This window comes from Mizuhopecten yessoensis, unplaced genomic scaffold (assembly GCF_002113885.1).
Source record: "Mizuhopecten yessoensis strain PY_sf001 unplaced genomic scaffold, ASM211388v2 scaffold1793, whole genome shotgun sequence".
NCBI classification, from domain to species: Eukaryota; Metazoa; Mollusca; class Bivalvia; order Pectinida; family Pectinidae; genus Mizuhopecten; species Mizuhopecten yessoensis.
In genome coordinates, this window is record NW_018404224.1 from 9,505 (window position 1) to 31,429 (window position 21,925).

The following is a 21,925-nucleotide window of genomic DNA, read 5'->3' on the forward strand; positions in this document are numbered from 1 at the left end:
ATCAGTATGTGAGAAGTCAGTAGTAGGATTGTTACATCGGTAGGTAATCAGTATGTGAGAAGTCAGTAGTAGGATTGTTACATCGGTAGGAAATCAGTATGTGAGAAGTCAGTAGTAGGATTGTTACATCGGTAGGTAATCAGTATGGGATAAGCCAGTAGTATGGTGGTTACATCGGTAAGTTATCAGTATGAGAGAAGGCAGTAGTAGCATGGTTACATCGGTAGATAATCAGTATGGGAGAAGCCAGTAGTAGGATGGTTACATCGGTAGGTAATCGGTGTGGGTTAAGTTATTAGTAGGATGGTTACATCAGTAGATAATCAGTATGGAAGAAGCCAGTGGTAGGATGGCTACATCGGTGGGTAATCAGTATGAGAGAAGGCAGTAGTAGAGTGGTAACATCGGTAGGTAATCAATATGGGAGAAACCAGTTGTAGGATGGTAACATTGGTTAGTATTCAGTATTGAAAAATCCAGTAGTAGGTTGGTTACATCGGTGGGATATCAGTATGAATGAAGCCAGTAGTAGAATGGTTACATCGGTGGGTAATCGGTATGGGAGAAGCCAGTAGTAGGATGGTTACATCGGTTAGTTATCAGTATGGAAAAAGCCAGTAGTAGGGTGGTTACATCGGTAGGATATCAGTATGACGGAAGCCAGTAGTAGGATGGTTACATCGGTTAGTAATCAGTAAAGGAAAAGACAGTAGTAGAATGGTTACATCGGTAGGTAATCAGTATTGGAAAAGCCAGGAATAGGATCATTACATCGGTAGGATATCAGTATGGGAGAATCCAGTAGTAGGGTAGTTACATCAGTAGGTAATCAGTATGGAGAAAGCCAGTAGTAGGTTGGGTACATCAGTAGGTAATCGGTATGGGAGAAGTCAGTAGTTGGATGGTTACATCGGCTAGTAATCAGTATGGAAAAAGCCAGTAGTAGGGTGGTTACATCGGTAGAATATCAGTATGAGGAAGCAAGTAGTAGAATGGTTACATCGCTGGGTAATCAGTATGGGAGAAGCCAGTAGTAGGATGGTTACATCGGTAGGTAATCGGTGTGGGGGAAGTCAGTAGTAGGGTGGTTACATCGGTACGTAATCAGTATGGGAGAAGTCAGTCGTAGGATGGTTACATCGGTAGGTAATCAGGATGGGAGAAGTCAGTAGTAGGATGGTTACATAGGTAGGTAATCAGTATGGGAGAAGCCAGAAGTAGGATGGTTACATCGGTAGGAAATCAATATGGGAGACGCCTGTAGTAGGATGGTTACATCGGTAGGTAATTAGTATGGGAGTAGTCAGTAGTAGGATAGTTACATCAGTAGGTAATCAGGATGGGAGGAGTCAGTAGTAGGATGGTTACATCGGTGGATAATCGATTTGGGAGAAGTCAGTAGTCGGATGGTTACATCGGTAGGTAATCAGTATGAGTATGGAGAAAGCCAGTAGTAGGTTGGGTACATCAGTAGGTAATCAGTATGGGAGAATCCAGTAGTAGGGTGGGTACATCAGTAGGTAATCAGTATGGAAGAAGTCAGTAGTAGGATGGTTACATCAGTAGGTAATCAGTATGGGAGTAGTCAGTAGTATGATGGTTAGCTCTGTATGTAAGCAGTATGGGGCCAGTAGTAGAATGGTTACATCGGTGGGTAATCAGTATGGGAGAAGCCAGAAGTAGGTTGGTTACATCAGCAGGTAATCAGTATTGGAGAAGCCAGTAGTAGGATGGTTACATCTCTAGTTAATCAGTATGGGAGAAGCCAGTAGTAGGGTGGTTACATCAGCAGGTAATCAGTATGGGAGACGTCAGAAGTAAGATGGTTACATCGGTAGGTAATCAGTATGGGAGTAGTCAGTAGTAGGATGGTTACATCGGTGGATAATCAGTATGGGAGAAGTCAGTAGTAGGATAGTTACATCAGTAGGTAATCAGGATGGGAGGAGTCAGTAGTAGGATGGTTACATAGGTACGATATCAGTATGGGAGAAGTCAGTAGTAGGATAGTTACATCAGTAGGTAATATGGTTACATCGGCTAGTAATCAGTATGGAAAAAGCCAGGAGTAGGGTGGTTACATCGGTAGAATATCAGTATGAGGGAAGCCAGTAGTAGAATGGTTACATCGGTAGGTAGTAGAATGGTTACATTGGTAGGTAATCAGTATGGGAGAATCCAGTAGTAGGATGGTTACATCGGTACGTAATCAGTATGGGAGAAGTCAGTCGTAGGATGGTTACATCGGTAGGTAATCGGTATGGGAGAAGCCAGAAGTAGGATGGTTACATAAGTAGGTAATCAGTATGGGAGAAGCCTGTAGTAGGATGGTTACCTCGGTAGGTAATCAGTATGGGAGAAGCTAGTAGTAGGATTGTTAAATCGGTTAGTAGTAGTAGGATAGTTACATCAGTAGGTAATATGGTTACATCGGCTAGTAATCAGTATGGAAAAAGCCAGTAGGAGGGTGGTTACATCGGTAGAATATCAGTATGAGGGAAGCCAGTAGTAGAATGGTTACATCGCTGGGTAATCAGTATGGGAGAAGCCATTAGCAGGATGGTTACATCTGTAGGTAATCAGTATGGGAGAGGGCAGTAGTAGCAGTAGTAGGGTGGTTACATCGGTAGGATATCAGTATGACGGAAGCCAGTAGTAGGATGGTTACATCGGTTAGTAATCAGTAAAGGAAAAGACAGTAGTAGAATGGTTACATTGGTAGGTAATCAGTATTGGAGACGCCAGGAATAGGATGATTACATCGGTAGGATATCAGTATGGGAGAATCCTGTAGTAGGGTGGTTACATCAGTAGGTAATCAGTATGGAGAAAGCCAGTAGTAGGTTGGGTACATCAGTAGGTAATCACTATGGGAGAAGCCAGAAGTAGGGCGGTTACATCAGTATGGGAGAAGTCAGTAGTTGGATGGTTACATCGGCTAGTAATCAGAATGGAAAAAGCCAGTAGTAGGGTGGTTACATCGGTAGCATATCAGTATGAGGAAGCAAGTAGTAGGGTTACATCGGTAGGTAATCAGTATGGAAAAAGCCAGTAGTAGGGTGGTTATATCGGTAGAATATCAGTATGAGGAAGCAAGTAGTAGAATGGTTACATCGCTGGGTAATCAGTATGGGAAAAGCCATTAGTAGGATGGTTACATCTCTAGTTAATCAGTATGGGAGAAGCCAGTAGTAGGGTGGTTACATCAGCAGGTAATCAGTATGGGAGACGTCAGAAGTAAGATGGTTACATCGGTAGGTAATCAGTATGAGTATGGAGAAAGCCAGTAGTAGGTTGGGTACATCAGTAGGTAATCAGTATGGGAGTAGTCAGTAGTAGGATGGTTACATCGGTAGGGAATCAGTATGGGAGAAGCCAGAAGTAGGATGGTTACATCAGTAGGTAATCAGTATGGGAGAAGTCAGTAGTAGGATGGTTACATCGGTAGGTAATCAGTATGGGAGAAGCCAGTAGTAGGATGGTTACATCGGTAGGTAATCAGTTTCGGAGAAGCCAGTAGTAGGATGGTTACATCAGTAGGTAATCAGTATGGGAGAATCCAGTAGTAGGATGGTTACATCGGTACGTAATCAGTATTGGAGAAGCCAGTAGTAGAATGGTTACATCGGTAGGTAATCAGTATGGGAGAAGTCAGTAGTAGGGTGGTTACATCGGTAGGTAATCAGTATGGGAGAAGTCAGTAGGAGGATGGTTACATCGGTACGTATTCAGTATGGGAGAAGTCAGTAGGAGGATGGTTACATCGGTAGGTAATCAGTATGGGAGAAGCCAGTAGTAGGATGGTTACATCGGTAGGTAATCAGTATGGGAAAAGTCAGTAGTAGAGTGGTAACATCGGTAGGTAATCAGTATGGGAGAAGTCAGTAGTAGGATGGTTACATCGGTAGGTAATCAGTATGGGAGAAGCCAGTAGTTGGATGGTTACATTGGTAGCTAATCTATTTCTGTTTTGATGATGATAAATAATTTCTGAGGTGATGCCGGTTATTTATTTCTGTTTTGATTTCGGTTATTTATTTATGATTTGATTTCGGTTATTTATTTGTGTGGTGATCCTGGTTGTTTATTCATGTTTTGATGCTGGTTATTTATTTGTGAGTTGATGCCGGTTATTTATTTGTTTCGTGATCCTGGTTATATGGTGATATATTTGTTAAGTGATGCTGGTAATATATTTCTGTGGTGATGCTGGTTATTTATTTGAGATGTGATGCCAGTTATTTATTTCTGTTTTGATTTCGGTTATTTATTTATGATTTGATTTCGGTTATTTATTTGTGTCGTGATCCTGTTTGTTTATTTATGTTTTGATGCTGGTAATTTATTTCTGTTTTGATGCCGGTTATTTATTTGTAGTGTGATTTCGGTTATTTATTTATGATTTGATTTCGGTTATTTATTTGTGTCGTGATCATGTTTGTTTATTTATGTTTTGATGCTGCTAATTTATTTATGATTTGATTTCGGTTATTTATTTGTGTCGTGATACTGTTTGTTTATTTATGTTTTGATGCTGGTAAATTATTTGTGTCGTGATCCTGTTTGTTTATTTATGTTTTGATGCTGGTAATTTTTGTGTGTGGTGATCCTGGTTATATGGTTATATATTTGTTAAGTGATGCTGGTTATATATTTGTTAAGTGATGCTGGTTATATATTTGCTAAGTGATCCTGGTTATTTATATGTTAAGTGATCCTGTTTATATATTTATTAAGTGATGCTGGTTATATATTTGTTAAGTGATGCTGGTTATATATTTGTTAAGTGATTCTGGTTATATATTTGTTAAGTGATCCTGGTTATATATTTGTTAAGTGATGCTGGTTATATATTTGTTAAGTGATCCTGGTTATACATTTGTTAAGTGATCCTGGTTATATATTTGTTAAGTGATGCTGGTTATATTTTTGTTAAGTGATCCTGGTTATATATTTGTTAAGAGATCCTGGTTATATATTTGTTAAGTGATGCTGAATATTAATTTGTGGGGTGAAGCTTGGTATTTAATTGTGAAGTGATGCTTGGTATTTATATTTTCTTTTGATGCCGGTTATTTATTTGTTTTGTAATGCCGGTCATGTATTTGTGTATTTATGATAGGTTATATATTTGTAAAGATGAAGACGGTTATTTATTTGTGTGGTAATGCTGTTTATTTATTTGTGATGTGATGCCGGTTATTTATTTGTGTGATGATTTCGGTTATTGATTCGTGTTTTGTTGCCGGTTAATTATTTCTGCTTTGATGCCGGTTACTTATTTGTGTTTTGATTCTGGTTATTTATTTTTGAAGCAATGCTAATTATTTATTTGTGTTTTTATGATAGGTTATATATTTGTAAAGATTAAATCGGTTATTTATTTGTGTTTTGATGCCTGTTAATTAGTTGTGTGGTGATGCCAGTCATTTATTTGTGTTGTAAAGCAGGTTATTTATTTGTGGTGTGATGCCTGTTATTTATATTTGTTTTTGATGCCGGTTATTTATTTGTTTTGTAATGCCGGTCATGTATTTGTGTATTTATGATAGGTTATATATTTGTAAAGATTATAACGGTTATTTATTTGTGTTTTGATGCCTGTTAATTAGTTGTGTGGAGATGCCAGTCATTTATTTGTGTTGTAAAGCAGGTTATTTATTTGTGGTGTGATGCCTGTTATTTATTTTTGGTGTGATGCCTGTTATTTATTTGTTTAGTGAAGCTGATTATTTATTTGTTTTGATGCTAGTTAGTTATTTGTGTGGTGATGCCGGTTATTTATATGTGTTTTGATGCAGGTTGTTTATTTTTGAAGCAATGCTAATTATTTATTTGTGTTTTTATGATAGGTTATATATTTGTAAAGATTAAATCGGTTATTTATTTGCGTTTTGATGCCTGTTAATTAGTTGTGTGGAGATGCCAGTCATTTATTTGTGTTGTAAAGCAGGTTATTTATTTGTGGTGTGATTCCTGTTATTTATATTTGTTTTTGATGCCGGTTATTTATTTGGTTTGTAATGCCGGTCATGTATTTGTGTATTTATGATAGGTTATATATTTGTAAAGATGAAGACGGTTATTTATTTGTGTGGTAATGCTGTTTATTTATTTGTGATGTGATGCCGGTTATTTATTTGTGTGATGATTTCGGTTATTGATTCGTGTTTTGTTGCCGGTTAATTATTTCTGCTTTGATGCCGGTTACTTATTTGTGTTTTGATTCTGGTTATTTATTTTTGAAGCAATGCTAATTATTTATTTGTGTTTTTATGATAGGTTATATATTTGTAAAGATGATGACGGTTATTTATTTGTGTGGTAATGCTGTTTATTTATTTGTGATGTGATGCCGGTTATTTATTTGTGTGATGATTTCGGTTATTGATTCGTGTTTTGTTGCCGGTTAATTATTTCTGCTTTGATGCCGGTTACTTATTTGTGTTTTGATTCTGGTTATTTATTTTTGAAGCAATGCTACTTATTTATTTGTGTTTTTATGATAGGTTATATATTTGTAAAGATGATGACGGTTATTTATTTGTGTGGTAATGCTGTTTATTTATTTGTGATGTGATGCCGGTTATTTATTTGTGTGATGATTTCGGTTATTGATTCGTGTTTTGTTGCCGGTTAATTATTTCTGCTTTGATGCCGGTTACTTATTTGTGTTTTGATTCTGGTTATTTATTTTTGAAGCAATGCTACTTATTTATTTGTGTTTTTATGATAGGTTATATATTTGTAAAGATGATAACGGGTATTTATTTGTGTTTTGATGCCTGTTAATTATTTGTGTGGTGATGCCAGTTATTTATTTGTGTTGTAAAGCAGGTAAGTTATTTGTGTAGTGATGCCGTTTATTTATTTGTGTGGTAAAGCAGGTTATTTATTTGTGGTGTGATGCCTGTTATTTATATGTGAAGTGATGCCTGTTATTTATTTGTTTAGTGAAGCTGATTATTTATTTGTTTTGATGCTAGGTATTTATTTGTGTGGTGATACCGGTTATTTATTTGTGTTTTGATGCAGGTTATTTATTTGTGAAGTGATGCCTGTTATTTATTTGTTTAGTGAAGCTGATTATTTATTTGTGAAGTGATGCTAGGTATTTATTTGTGTGGTAATACCGGTTATTTATTTGTGTTTTGATGCAGGTTATTTATTTGTGAAGTGATGCTAGGTATTTATTTTTGTGGTGATGCCGGTTATTTATTTGTGTTGTAAAGCCGGCTATTTATTTATGTTTTGATGCTGGTTATTTATATGTGAAGTGATTCCTTTTATTTATTTGTGAGGTGAATTTGGTTTTTATTTGTGAAGTGATGCTTGGTTTTTTATTTGTGTTTTGATGCCGGTTATGTATTTATTTTGCAATGCCGGTGATTTTATTTGTGTGGTTTGATGCCGGTTATTTATTTGTGTGGTGAAGCCGGTTATTTATTTGTGTTTCGATGCTGGTTATTTATTTGTGTGGTGATGCCTGTTTATTATTTGTGTGGTGATGCCGGTTATTTATTTGTGTTTTGTTGCCAGTTTTTTTATTTTTGTTTTGATTCCGCTTTCTTATTTGTTAGGTGATATACGGTTATTTACTTGTGAGGTGATGCTGGTTATTTATTTGTGTTTTGATGACGGGTTTTTATTTATGTTTTTATACCGATTATTTATATCTGTTTGATACATGTTACTCATTTGTGTTTTGATGCCGGTTATTTATTTGTGAAGTGATGCCAGTTATTTATTTGTGTCATGATGCTGGTTATTTATGCGATCGTGATGAAGGTTATTTATTTGTGTTTTGATGCCGGTTATTTATTTGTGAGGTGAAGCCAGTTATTTATTTGTGTTGTAATGCCATGGTATATCTTTTAATATTTCTTCGGTTAAACATGAATTGTTTTCGTCCATTCAAATGTATATTGGTGAACCGCATCATATATACACCAGTCTTTGGTTCGTTTTCTTTCGTGGCAACTTTAACATGACTGTACACATCCCCAATTATCTAAGTGTCACGCGTCCTAAGCAGTAGTGATAGTAACACCACACAGTATACAATCCACGTCATGTCTGAGGTCCAGGCCTACTGTAGGCGTGTAAACACGGAACACTATTGTATTTAACATTAACACATTCAAATTAGTTTTGTTCAATACTTTATTAAGTGATTTGATGGGTAACTAGTGTCTTGACTATACTTGTCGTAAGGTGTTTAACACACGGGTCTCTATCATGTTTATACGACTTCTGTCGGACGCCCGTTTCTACCAACAAAAACTTCATCAATATTGATTCCCTCTGTTGCCCTGCCGTCTGCAATATATTTTATTGCTTTAGTCACGTGTTATCAATTAGTCGGCATTCTCTCTGGGTGACAATATAATGCGCAGTACCCCGGGTGTTCAGGTTAAACACCCTTACAACTCACCATTGTCTCAAAAGAGGACTTCGCCAGCTAATTTCGTATTTCATCAAAATGGTGAGTTATGTCATACTTATTTCTTTTCATTCTTTTTTTGAAGTGTCAAACACTGACTCTCGGGACATTTTGATTTTTAGGATAACAGAGTTGACAAGACACCTACGTGACAAGTCTGTGACAGCTATAGAGAGACCTCAGTACCACCTGTGACCACGCAGCCTGTTATTACCCTATGTCAGTTGGTCCAGTGTGATTTCATATACGTATTTATTATACAATTAACATTTTCTTACCCTCTTACTTCACGTACGTCACAGGAATGTCAGGAAATGTATTGGAGGACAACAGTGAAATCGATAAAAGAACACGGAAAAAACTGCCAACCAATATGCGTCGTTGTTAGGTACACTTAGCCTAGTAAAACCATTTAATTTTTGTTTTTATCATATTTATGTTTGTGAGATTCGTGGTTGTTGTATTATTTATTGAAATTCTATACCTGTTGTTTTAACTGTATTCAGTAAAAAGGTTTGTGGGAAATCGTAGTTCTGATCGAATCCATGAAAGCATGTAGATCAAAATGTCTTTGTGACAATAACCATAAACTGCCGTATGGTATAGAAGAGCAACACCGCTTAGGTAATTACAAAATGTAACATCACAGTCAAATGGCCCATGAATGGAAGGGTTTATAAAAACAACAAAAAAGGAAAGTAACTTATGGTAAATTAAATATGACTTCTTCAAACACATTAAGTAGATAATTATTAATACATTTGGTTTGTTGCATTTATTAAATATAACATAACATACATGAGGATAGCATAGAAGGAATCAATATATACAATTAAATATACCACAGCGTCAATAAACAACACAAATATACCACAGCGTCAATAAACAACACAAATATACTACCACGTCAATAAATAACACAAATATACCACAGCGTCAATAAACAACACAAATATACCACAGCGTCAATAAACAACACAAATATACCAAAGCGTCAATAAACAACACAAATATACCACAGCGTCAATAAACAACACAAATATACCATATGCCCCGGTTACACATTCACGTATCGTCTCGCCGGATCCACTTCGGATGGAAACTCACGGATGACCCGGGAATAGTCTATATCAGTGGTCCGCTACGGATACGGCTTGCTACGGTTCGGTACGGTTTAGTACGGAAAGACACGTGTCACGGCGTATGCACTGCGGATTAACAACGGTTCGCTACGATTTTAGTACGGGTTAGCACGAATTAGAACGGTCTGGCACGGTAAGCAATCCGTAAACAAACTCCTTCGCTCGCGTGTTCACTCAACAACGTAATACCTTGGTGACTTGAGGCTGGATATCTACTACGAATAAGTACGGATAATTACGTTTTTTTACGGACTGCAACGAATTAGTACGTTCAACTACGGATCAGTAAGTTTGTACTACGGTGGTCTGATCCGTAGTGAATTTTTGAACATGTTCAAAAACTGTCACGGATATACAAGTACTACTACGATTGACCAAGGATACAATACGGACAGCTACAGACCACTAAAGATTTCCACGAATGATGCCGGATCGTTTCCGTGGCTAATCCGGCCTCCGATCCGTTCATTTGTGACCGGGGCGTGAAGGTGATGCTACGTTTGTTGTACGGCAGTGACGGCAAGAATAAGGTTTAAACTGTCGGCCCGTGATGTCCCGTACAGCTATCTCGTGACCAGAAGATACTACTATGGCGATCTAACGCACGATTCTCATAGTTGAAAATCAATTTATAATTACAAAAACCAAAAACATTCCTCGCCATAGATTGAAGCGTTAAATGTAAACGATAAATCGGATGCTTCTATCTGCTAAAAGTCCAACAATGTGGTAGCCACGTATTTAATAGAGTTTGGAAATATCATGGTCATAACTGTTATAATGAATGTAAGTGTAAAGATATGAAACTGAAGATGAGTAATTCATTGTTTTATCAATTTCTTAACATTGAAAAATAAATGAGATGTTTTTCTCGAATATTTTGTTATGCCTCATCTGTGTATGGTACGTTTTACAGCGGGAATGTATCAGTATCCATGTTGGTCAAGCCGGTGTCCAGATGGGCAATGCCTGCTGGGAGTTGTACTGTTTGGAGCATGGCATTCAGCCTGATGGTCAGATGCCCTCAGACAAGACAATCGGAGGGGGAGACGACTCCTTCAATACATTCTTCAGTGAGACCGGAGCTGGCAAACATGTACCTCGGGCTGTGTTTCTGGATCTCGAGCCCACCGTCGTCGGTAAGTAAAACGTTTGATTACCACGAACATTAGATAGATCGCAATGTTACTTAAAACAATAGATAAAGCCATAATCTTACTTAAAACAATATATTTGGTCGTAATGTTGCTTCAAATATCAGATAAAGTCGTAATGTTACTACAAACACCAGACAAAGTCGTTATTTTGTTACAAACACAGGATAAGGTCGTTATGTTACTACAAACACGAGATAAGGTCGTAATGTTACTTCAAACACGAGATAAGGTCGTAATGATACTTCAAACACGAGATAAGGTCGTAATGTTACTTCAAACACGAGATAAGGTCGTAATGATACTTCAAAAACGAGATAATGTCGTTATGTTACTACAAACACCATATAAAGTCGTTATGTTACTTAAAACACGAGAAACGGTCGTTATTTACTTCAAACACTTAACAAGGTCTTTATATTACTTAAAACACGTGATAATAGCGTTATGTTACTAAAAAACGAGATAATGTCGCTATGTTACTACAAACACGAGATAAGGTCGTTATGTTAATTCAAATACGAGATAGGGTCGTTATGTTACAAAAACGAGATAAGAACGTTCTGTAACAACAAACACTAGATAATGTCGTACTATCACTTCAAACACGAAATAAGGTCGTATTGTTGCTTGAAACACGGGATAAGGTTGTAATGTTGCTTGAAACACTGGATAAGGTCGTAATATACCTACAAACACCACATAAAGTCGGTATGTTACTTCAAACACGATATAATGTCTTTTTGTTACTTCAAACACGAGATAATGTCGTTTTGTCATACTGCAAAGAAAAATGTCGCACGGTGATTGGTCGAATTGCCAAGGTACCTGAAGCTATGTCCGTATCCTTGCCGGGGTACATAAGAGCACGCGCGCAAGTTGTAAGGGAGATAACTCAAAGATTCGAATCGAACACACCGGAGAACGTTCGTGTGCTAATGTCAACAATCAACAATATGGCGAAACGGTTTGTTAGAGAACTGAGTTGTTATTTAATGTTGTTTCAAAAACATATTGTTGATCACTTATTATAATTCAAAACTTTATTAAATTGTTGGAATTATACAAAAAAAAAATTTTTTCTGTTTCCCGTACTACCGCCCTACACAGTATCTGTTTTCTGGCAAACAACGAGTCCCAACCTATAAATGGCGTTGCAGTATGACAAATTCGTTATACAGGTCTTTGGCAGGGTACATGGTCTCACGTTCGCTGTCAGGACCCTATGTACCCTAAGCCGAAGGCAGGCTCAGGGTACCTAAGGTCATGACAGCGAACATGAGACCATGTACCCTGCCAAAGACCTTTATAACTAATAATATTACTTCAAACACTAGATAAAGTCGTTGTGATACTATAAACACCAGATAAGGTCGTTGTGATACTACATTGTATAAACACCAAATAAAGTCGTTGTGATACTATAAACACCAGATAAAGTCGTTGAGATACTATAAACACCAGATAAGGTCGTTGTGATACTATAATCACCAGATAAAGTCGTTGTGATACTATAAACACCAGATATAGTCGTTGTGATACTATAAACACTAGATAAAGTCGTTGTGATACTATAAACACTAGATAAAGTCGTTGTCATACTATAAACACTAGATACAGTCGTTGTGTTACTATAAACACTAGATACAGTCGTTGTGTTACTATAAACACTAGATAAAGTCGTTGTGATGCTATAAACACTAGATAAAGTCGTTGTAATACTATAAACACCAGATAAAGTCGTTGTGATACTATAAACACCAGATAAAGTCGTTGTGATACTATAAACACTAGATAAAGTCGTTGTGATACTATAAACACTAGATAAAGTCGTTGTGATACTATAAACACTAGATAAAGTCGTTGTGATACTATAAACACTAGATAAAGTCGTTGTGATACTATAAACACTAGATAAAGTCGTTGTGATACTATAAACACTAGATAAAGTCGTTGTGATACTATAAACACTAGATAAAGTCGTTGTGATACTATAAACACTAGATAAAGTCGTTGTGATACTATAAACACTAGATAAAGTCGTTGTGATACTATAAACACTAGATAAAGTCGTTGTGATACTATAAACACTAGATAAAGTCGTTGTGATACTATAAACACTAGATAAAGTCGTTGTGATACTATAAACACTAGATAAAGTCGATGTGATACTATAAACACTAGATACAGTCGTTGTGATACTATAAACACTAGATAAAGTCGTTGTGATACTATAAACACTAGATAAAGTCGATGTGATACTATAAACACTAGATACAGTCGTTGTGATACTATAAACACTAGATAAAGTCGTTGTGATACTATAAACACTAGATACAGTCGTTGTGATACTATAAACACTAGATAAAGTCGATGTGATACTATAAACACTAGATACAGTCGTTGTGATACTATAAACACTAGATAAAGTCGTTGTGATACTATAAACACCAGATAAAGTCGTTGTGATACTATAAACACCAGATAAAGTCGGTGTGATACTATAAACACCAGATAAAGTCTAAGAGCATCTTATGTTAAATATTCAATTTCGTATATATTAACTACAGTGATATACAGCCTTTATACTAATTTGAATTTTTTTGTTTCTGTGGTAAAATGTAATAAATGGTTTTACATATGTGTATATAGTGACAGTATAGGCGAAGGTTTTTACGATAAATTGAGAGTGTGGGGTATGAGAGGGTACGGAGGTCCACACTTAAATTTACCCTGCTTCTGCACGAACTCAATAGACTAATGTACGAAACACACCGCACTAATAAATAACTCAATTTGAATTAATAACCTTAAGAAAATTTTAGTTATGCTTAATTAACTACAAAAACCAATGTGTTTGATACGGTGTTTCGTCTCTCCATTCAATTATATTGTCATTGATTATAAATTAGAGCTATAATGATACAGATGAACAAATGTTAAGAAAAACAAAACAAAACATGTATTATCAAAAGGATGAGACACCATGCTAAGCCTATAACACGTGTCTGCGTGTCGGTGTTAATGTATAAATAAGTGTTTCCCTGCGTTGGTGCCGACAGTTAAACTTACAGTCCGTGAAGTAACCAGGGTGTTTACTATTACATGCACTGATATTTGGTGTGTTTGAAGGTTGTATGAAGTAGCAGTGATAGTTTCCCTGCCTAGTTCCGATAGTTACCCTAGTTTATTGGAGCATAGCTGCCTACTCATCTGCCATTGACACTTGTCGTTTTAAATGAACTATAATTGTGTTCAGGCTTATTCTCCTTGTAATAAGGTTTAATATAAACTTTATTTCATTCCAAATTAAGTTGCATTACATCACATAACATACAAAGTACAGAGGAATGGGATCCGGAAATAAGTTGAAATAACTTATATAAATCCGTTTCCGAGAATTTATCTCATTAATTTAGGGCATGATGGTATAAAGTTACTGAATTCTATGGAAAGAAATATAAACACTTAAAACAGTAGCTTACTTTTAAACGTAGTTCATTCGATATTTGAAATGAGAGTAAAAGAAAAGGGGTACAGGGGGGGGGGGGGGGGGGGTATAGATGCCCGTGCCAATAAGAATAGAAGGAGAAGAAATAGGTGATGTGAAACAAAGGATCGTTGTATAATGAATAGAACTTAGTCAAATCTTTTAGAATGGATGATGAAGTTTTGTACAGATGAAAAAATTAAGGCATTTTCGTCACCTGTTCGGAATAATTCCCAGAGTATTGTGAACAGTATACAAGATAGATAGATCTGTAAGCTCATTATTCCCGAACAAAAGTAAATCAGTTGAGAGTGGATGATTGATTTCGTTAAATGTATGTAACCGTATTTGAGAAAAAAGACAACAATGTAATAGATAATGTTCATTGGTTACATTTGCTTGCATGCAAGAACACAGAGGACTATCAATTAGATTTCTTTGGTATAGATAAAACTTAAGGGAACTACACTCCATTCTTAATCTAGCATGATGTATCTGCCCCAGTCTGGTACCAGTAAGTAGAAAATTTTATTTTTTTGAGAGGGCTTGCGTAGATAGGTTTTAAGTTTATAGATTGAAGGGTCGTTCTTGACATAGTCAGGCAAGGAGTTCCAGATACTGATGACAGATGGCAAAAAAGATTTATTATAGAGACTAGTATGACTAACTAGTGGACGAAAATTATTTCCCGTGCGAGTATCATGGTTGTGGTAATTACGGTTACGCTGAGGTAGAATATCTAGAAGATATTGAGGAGCCAGACCATGAACCATTTTGTGGAAAAGAATAAGCTTGTGCTGTTTACGTCTTTCCTCGAGGGGAAGCCAACCTGTTTCAGTATACAGTTTAATTCTACTTGTGAGTCTAGTGCCGCCAGTGACTATGCGTGCTGCTTCTAATTGAAGATTTTCTAATAATTCAGATTGAGCTTTAGTAAGGCAGTCCCATAAGATATCGCCATAGTCTAATATAGGTCGAATAAGAGTGTAGTACATAGTTTGGAGACTATACCTGTCCAAAGAGAATTTAAATTTACGTAAGATATTTATTTTAGGTGAAATCTTAGATATCAAATAACTGATGTGTTCATTCCAATGACCATTTCCAGAGAGAAAAATACCTAAATGCTTGTGTGTAGCAACTTCAGAGATGTTAGTATTGTTCATATTTAAGGGAGGATGAAACGGTTTAATGGTTTTTCTACTAATGAGCAGGGTTTCTGTTTTGGATGGGTTAAAATTTACTAACCATCTTTGCGACCAGTTATGAAACTTATTAAGGTCACTATTAAGAATATCTGCGCTGACTCTAGGAATATCAACGGTTACGTAAAGAGAGGTGTCATCAGCGAATAACTTTATTTTAGCTTGTATATCTTTAACAATGTCATTTATATATATCAAAAATAAAAGAGGTCCAAGAATTGAGCCCTGTGGAACACCAGCCTTAACATTTAACCAATTTGAATTTTTACCATTGATGACAACTCTCTGCTTTCGATCGGAAAGATAATTTTCAAACCAAACTAATAGCGAATTTCGAATCCAATAGCTGGATAATTTACAAAGAAGGCCTGTATGCCAAACACGATCGAAAGCTTTACTAATATCACAGAAGACCATACGTATTTCCTTACTATTGTCTAAGGCTAAATATATATCATGAATGATCGCAAGAAGTTGATTTGATGGTGAGTCACTGTGCCTAAACCCAGATTGATGGGGGGATAGGAGGGAGTGAGTGTGCAAAAAATTGTAGACATATTTGAAGACACATTTTTCCATTAATTTACCAACGATCGATAGCAGTGATATAGGTCTGTAATTAGTTAATATAGACTTGTTATCTTTTTTATGCACAGGGGTGACGTTAGCAAGCTTCCATTCAGATAGAAATAACCCAGACCCTTAGAACAGTCAGTGGTAAGAATAGCATCTCTGACATCATTAGCTGTGATGTTAATATCAGATAAGGAATTATTACATTCGTCGTTAATGTTAGGGAGATTTACATTGGAATCATCAACTGTAGACTGGGCACAAAAGAAGTCATTAAATAAGCAAGCTTTCTCAAAGTCATCTGAGACAGTGCTATTGTTAAGAAGCAATGGTGGTATACAAAATTTACCAGAGTTAGGTAATAGTTGCTTTACAGTTTTCCACCATTGTTTAGCACTAATGTTGGAAGGTTTGCGAAGTTCGCTACATAAATTAGAAAAATATGTTAATTTGGCGTGCTTGATTGTGTTAACACATTTGTTACGAAGTCGACGAAACTTTGCCCAGTGAGCTTCAGTAAGGGTACGCTTGGCTTTTTTATGAGCGCGCTTACGTTTACGAATTAATCTCCTTATTTCGTTTGATAGCCAAGGGGGTTCATTAGATCTGATGGTTATTTTTTTATTCGGAATACAAGATTTAGCAATAGTAAGTAAAATATCTAAGAACTTTTTGACAGCATCATTAATATCATCAAAATCACTCAATAAATTCCAGTTAACTGAGCTGAGTTTTTCCCTAAATAAATCGTAATTTCCTAGGTCAAAAAGCCAAACGTTTCGCTTAAACACCTGTTGCACTGGCTTTGAAATATTAAAAGAACAGTAAATTGGACAATGGTATATAACCGGTTGGTCAAGGAAGCTTTCTCCAACATAACATTATTAATAAGGTTATTACTACTAGTACAGATCTAGACTATATCTAACAATGACTCCGAGGCTTCTGTATAAAAAGTTGGTGATTCAACAAGCTGAGTTAGATTAAAGGAAGCAAGTATATCGCGTAAGTGGGAAGAATGGTGGTCTACTAGGGCATTTGCATTGAAGTCTCCGGTTATCACAATATGAGAGATGCCTGTATTATACGCGTTTTCTATAGAATGCGAGATATGGGACCATATGATGACAGGAGAGTTTGGAGGCCGATAAAAAGTACCATATAATATTTTCTCTGAACCAAGTACAATTTCTAACCAGACACATTCAATGGTAGCTATCTCTATATCTGATCTTCTTTTTGCAGGAATATTATATTTTACATATGATATGATATGTGTGTAGTACGTTAATGAGAGGATGTGTCTCCTTGTAATAAGGTTTGTTGTGGCAAAGTGTGTAGTAAGTTAATGAGAGGATGTGTCTCCTTGTAATAAGGTTTGTTGTGGTAAGGTGTGTAGTACGTTAATGAGAGGATGTGTCTCCTTGTAATGAGGTTTGTTGTGGCAAAGTGTGTAGTAAGTTAATGAGAGGATGTGTCTTCTTGTAATTAGGTTTTGTTGTGGTGAGGTATGTTGTATGTGAATGCGAGGATGTGTCTCCTTGTAATTAGGTTTGTTGTGGTGAGGTATGTTGTATGCGAGTGTTAATGAGAGGATGTGTCTCCTTGTAATTAGGTTTGTTGGTGTAAGGAATATTGTATGTGAGTGTTAATGAGAGGTTGTGTCTCCTTGTAATTAGGTTTGTTGGTGTAAGTAAGGTATGTTGTATGTTAGTGTTAATGAGAGGATATGTCTCCTTGTTATAGGAAACAGACTCGGTACACTGGCTGCCCTCAAATACAGCCTCGGTACGCTGGCTGCCCTCATATACAGTCTCGGTACACTGGCTGTCCTCTTATACAGTCTCACTACACTAGCTGCCCTCAAATACAGCCTCGGTACACTGGCTATCCTCTTATACAGTCTCGGTACACTGGCTGTCCTTAAATACGGTCTCGGTACACTGGCTGTCCTCAAATACAGTCTCGGTACACTGGCTGTCCTCAAATACAGCCTCTGTACACTGGCTATCCTCTTATACAGTCTCGGTACACTGGCTGTCCTCAAATACAGCCTCGGTACACTGGTTGTCCTTATATACAGTCTTGACAACCTACCTTCATACACAGTCTCGGTAAACTGTATACCCCTACAGTCACGGTAAACTGTATACCCCTACAGTCTCGGTAAACTGTATACCCCTACAGTCTCCCTACAGTCTCGGTAAACTGTATACCCCTACAGTCTCGGTAAACTGTATACCCCTACAGTCTCGGTTCCGGTACACTGGCTTCTGTCAGATTCTGTCTCGGTACACTGGTTTCCCAAAGCTGATGAAATCGACTGACTTGGATACAGTCTCAGTCAACTGGCTTCTCTCAGATTCTGTCTCGGTACACTGGCTTCCTAAAGCTGATGAAATCGACTGTCAGTGTAGATGAGATATAATCTCGCTACACAGACTTCCTGAGGCTGAACACTATTTCGATACGAGGTTTTACTTCAGTAATCTAAGTAAATTGTTATGAACAGTAAGCATTCGATACAAATAACGTGCGGGAAAAATAACATACATTATTTACCGCATTCTCCAACCGGTTATGATTTGATATTCAGGTTCCGTCTAAGCAAAGGTAGAGGGTACATAATCTAACTCTAACACAAGATAGCCTAGCTTGTGGTACTTTGTGACAATTTTTAGAATGTCATAAATTTCTGCAAGATATGTAATTAATAAATGACACTGTAAATGCCATATTTAAGCTGTAATATGTATATAAAGTCACCTGATGTCCTTGATATATCAAAACTATTGGTCACTTATTTCTAAACATTTTCTTCAGGTTGGTAAGTATGGATTATTAAAAGGTTCTTGTAACACAACCATTGAATGTTTCTATGTGACGTTTCGATTACTAGTACGTTATACCCTGTCACCTTCATCAGACAAATGACCAGTGAAGCGTCATAGACTATCGCACATCTATGACCAAGTATTAAACAAACCGTAGCAGAATCAAGTCATTTCGGTACATATGTAACAATAACTTGTACATACGCTTACAGCGTAGCCAAATCGACATGGATTTGTGGACTGGTACACATTTTACAACTTTGTGTACATACGCTTCAGTGGTCATTTGTCTGATGAATGTCACAGAGTACATAACGTACTAGTCATCGAAACGTAAATAGAAACACGTATTGGTTGTGTTACAAGACTCGTTTTATAATACTGGTCATTTACTTTCATAATGAGAGGGAAAACATCTTTTCAAGTTTGTAGTTAAACTTTCTCTGCGTGTCAATTTCTTGTGTTGATTATTGGTTTAAATTTAATGTATGATATCTGTTTATAAACCCGTGTTCACAAAATATTGTTTAGTAAATTTTAGATTCTCAAACAAATATTAATTTTCATTAGAATCATTCACAAATGCAGTGTGAAGCTGTTACAATATACTGGACTCCTTTCTCCTTTGGTGTTGACTTTCTCATTTTTTAAAAATATTTTTTATTGATAAATATACCCAGTCTAAAAAAACTACAGCCAATGGAAATGGGTGTTGAATGTTGGTTTTTTTCACCAATAAATTATACATGAATTTACAAAACTCACTTTTTACTATCATGTTCTGAATATTTATTCATTGTGTTTTAATCAATGTCCAGCACCAATTTCTCCCTCACGTTTTATTACTATGTATGCATGGTGTTTCCTTGTATTCACTGTAATGATAAACTCACCCTCATCATGGAGGGCGAACATTTAAAATAAAATTATCAATACGAGTCTTCATCAATTCATACATAATATTTTGACGCTAAGGTTAGACCAAATCCCAGAATTAAAAAGGTTGGATAAGTGTTTCAAAATAACCCGATAAAAAGTAACGCATAATATGACAATTGACTTCGCTTCCCATGTTATACTTCTAGCACTTACCCACTCAAATAGGAAAATAAATGTCTGACCGTTAAACAGGCTTGTCTGAAACAGTTCTCTATCGAAACACTTTCTACATTGTAATGATCTAGATGATATGTATGATCTAGTTAACATAAAGACATTTAACTCCCATAATGTCCAACATTTGACTTGATTGTGATAAAAACCTTCCACTTGCAGATGAGGTGAGAACTGGAACATACCGCCAACTGTTTCATCCTGAGCAGTTGATTACTGGCAAGGAGGATGCCGCCAACAACTACGCCCGCGGTTACTACACCGTCGGCAAGGAGCTCATTGACCTTGTACTTGACCGCATCAGGAAGATGGCTGACCAGTGTACTGGTCTCCAAGGGTTTCTTCTTTTCCACAGCTTTGGGGGTGGCACTGGATCTGGCTTTTCTTCTCTGCTGCTGGAACGTCTCAGCATTGATTACGGAAAGAAATCCAAACTTGCGTTCGCCGTATACCCTGCGCCTCAGATTTCTACTGCTGTCGTTGAGCCATACAACTCGATTCTGACCACTCACAGTACCCTGGCCTCCTCAGACTGCAATTTTATGGTCGATAACGAGGCTATTTATGATATTTGCCGTCGTAACCTTGACATTGACCGCCCAACCTATACTAACCTAAACCGTCTGATTGGACAGATTGTCAGCTCCATCACCGCCTCCCTTCGCTTTGATGGTGCCCTAAATGTCGACCTGACCGAATTTCAGACCAATTTGGTGCCTTATCCACGTATCCATTTCCCTCTGGCGACCTACGCCCCAGTTATTTCTGCTGAGAAGGCCTACCATGAGCAGCTGTCTGTTGCAGAGATCACAAACGCATGTTTTGAGCCAGCTAATCAGATGGTAAAATGTGACCCACGGCATGGCAAATACATGGCCTGCTGCCTTCTGTATAGGGGTGATGTAGTTCCAAAGGACGTAAACGCTGCAATCGCCACAATTAAGACCAAAAGGACTATCGAGTTCGTCGACTGGTGTCCTACAGGCTTCAAGGTGGGCATCAACTATCAGCCCCCCACTGTTGTACCAGGAGGTGATTTGGCCAAGGTCCAGCGTGCCGTGTGCATGTTGAGCAACACCACCGCTATCGCTGAGGCATTTGGTCGTCTTAACAACAAATTTGATTTGATGTATGCTAAGCGTGCGTTCGTCCACTGGTACGTAGGAGAGGGTATGGAGGAGGGAGAGTTCTCCGAGGCTCGTGAAGATTTGGCCTTTCTGGAGAAGGACTATGAAGAATTCGCTGAGGATACTGAAAAAGACGGCGGAGAGGAAGGCGATGAGTATTAAATGACACATTAAACTCTTTCCTCAATATGTCCCCAACAGCGAATCTCTTTTGTACATAAACCCTGTTTGTGATATTGTAAACAGGCTGAGTGTGTAATTGGTCGTGCTATTATTGTGATAAATTAAATATCGTAATGAAGAGACAGTTAAAAAATAAATGACCGTCAACAATTTTGCTTCACTTACTAGTATTTCCATATGATCTACGTACCCACTCCTGTCGGAGGTAATCACTCTTAGGTCCCGGCGAGGAGTTGTTTTAAATCATTATCTCTACTAAATGTATGAACTAACGTGGATTACTGAATTCGACACAGTAACTCATACGTAATTCCTCATATGATTTTGTGCTTTCTTATAGTTTCTGTGATTGGTTAATTATAGCACACGAGACCCAAAACAGCTGTTGATATTAATATGAAGTTGTTTCGAAGTTGTATACATAAACAAAATTCATCGTGAATATAGTTGCTGGATCTACTGTTTATTATTTTTCCATCCGCTTTGTCTTGCTGTTTATTATATAAATAAGTTTAAACTACAGTAGACTATTTCACAACAGTGACACGTTATATCGTCTGACGTATCGACGATATCAATCTGACAAAGCTCCAATTGACAAGGTATTTCGATGTCTAGAATGAGTCTGCACACAGCGGTCACAATTGTGACGATATAGGGA

The 21,925-nt window shown here is 37.0% G+C and overlaps 1 protein-coding gene across 2 annotated transcripts; it reads left to right on the plus strand.

Annotated features, from left to right (window-relative positions):
* Positions 1-8,406: 8,406 nt before the first annotated feature.
* Positions 8,407-21,639, plus strand: LOC110441264 (tubulin alpha-1 chain-like). 2 transcript variants are annotated; one of them, XM_021484383.1, is made up of 3 exons: positions 8,407-8,485; positions 10,502-10,724; positions 20,117-21,639. In XM_021484383.1, exons 1-3 carry the CDS (start codon positions 8,483-8,485, stop codon positions 21,241-21,243), a joined length of 1,353 nt encoding a protein of 450 aa, XP_021340058.1. In that variant the 5' UTR covers positions 8,407-8,482; the 3' UTR covers positions 21,244-21,639. The 2 variants fall into 2 exon arrangements, with proteins under 2 accessions (XP_021340058.1, XP_021340050.1); XM_021484375.1 differs by lacking the exon at positions 8,407-8,485 and having other exon boundaries at positions 10,448-10,724.
* The last annotated feature ends 286 nt before the right edge of the window (positions 21,640-21,925 follow it).

Bases quoted from the DNA above. Each gene is read 5' to 3' on its own strand.
- LOC110441264 (XM_021484375.1), top strand. From the start codon at position 10,448: ATGTTTTTCTCGAATATTTTGTTATGCCTCATCTGTGTATGGTACGTT. The intron at 10,725-20,116 runs GTAAGTAAAACG...TTCCACTTGCAG, and splicing joins TCTCGAGCCCACCGTCGTCG to ATGAGGTGAGAACTGGAACA.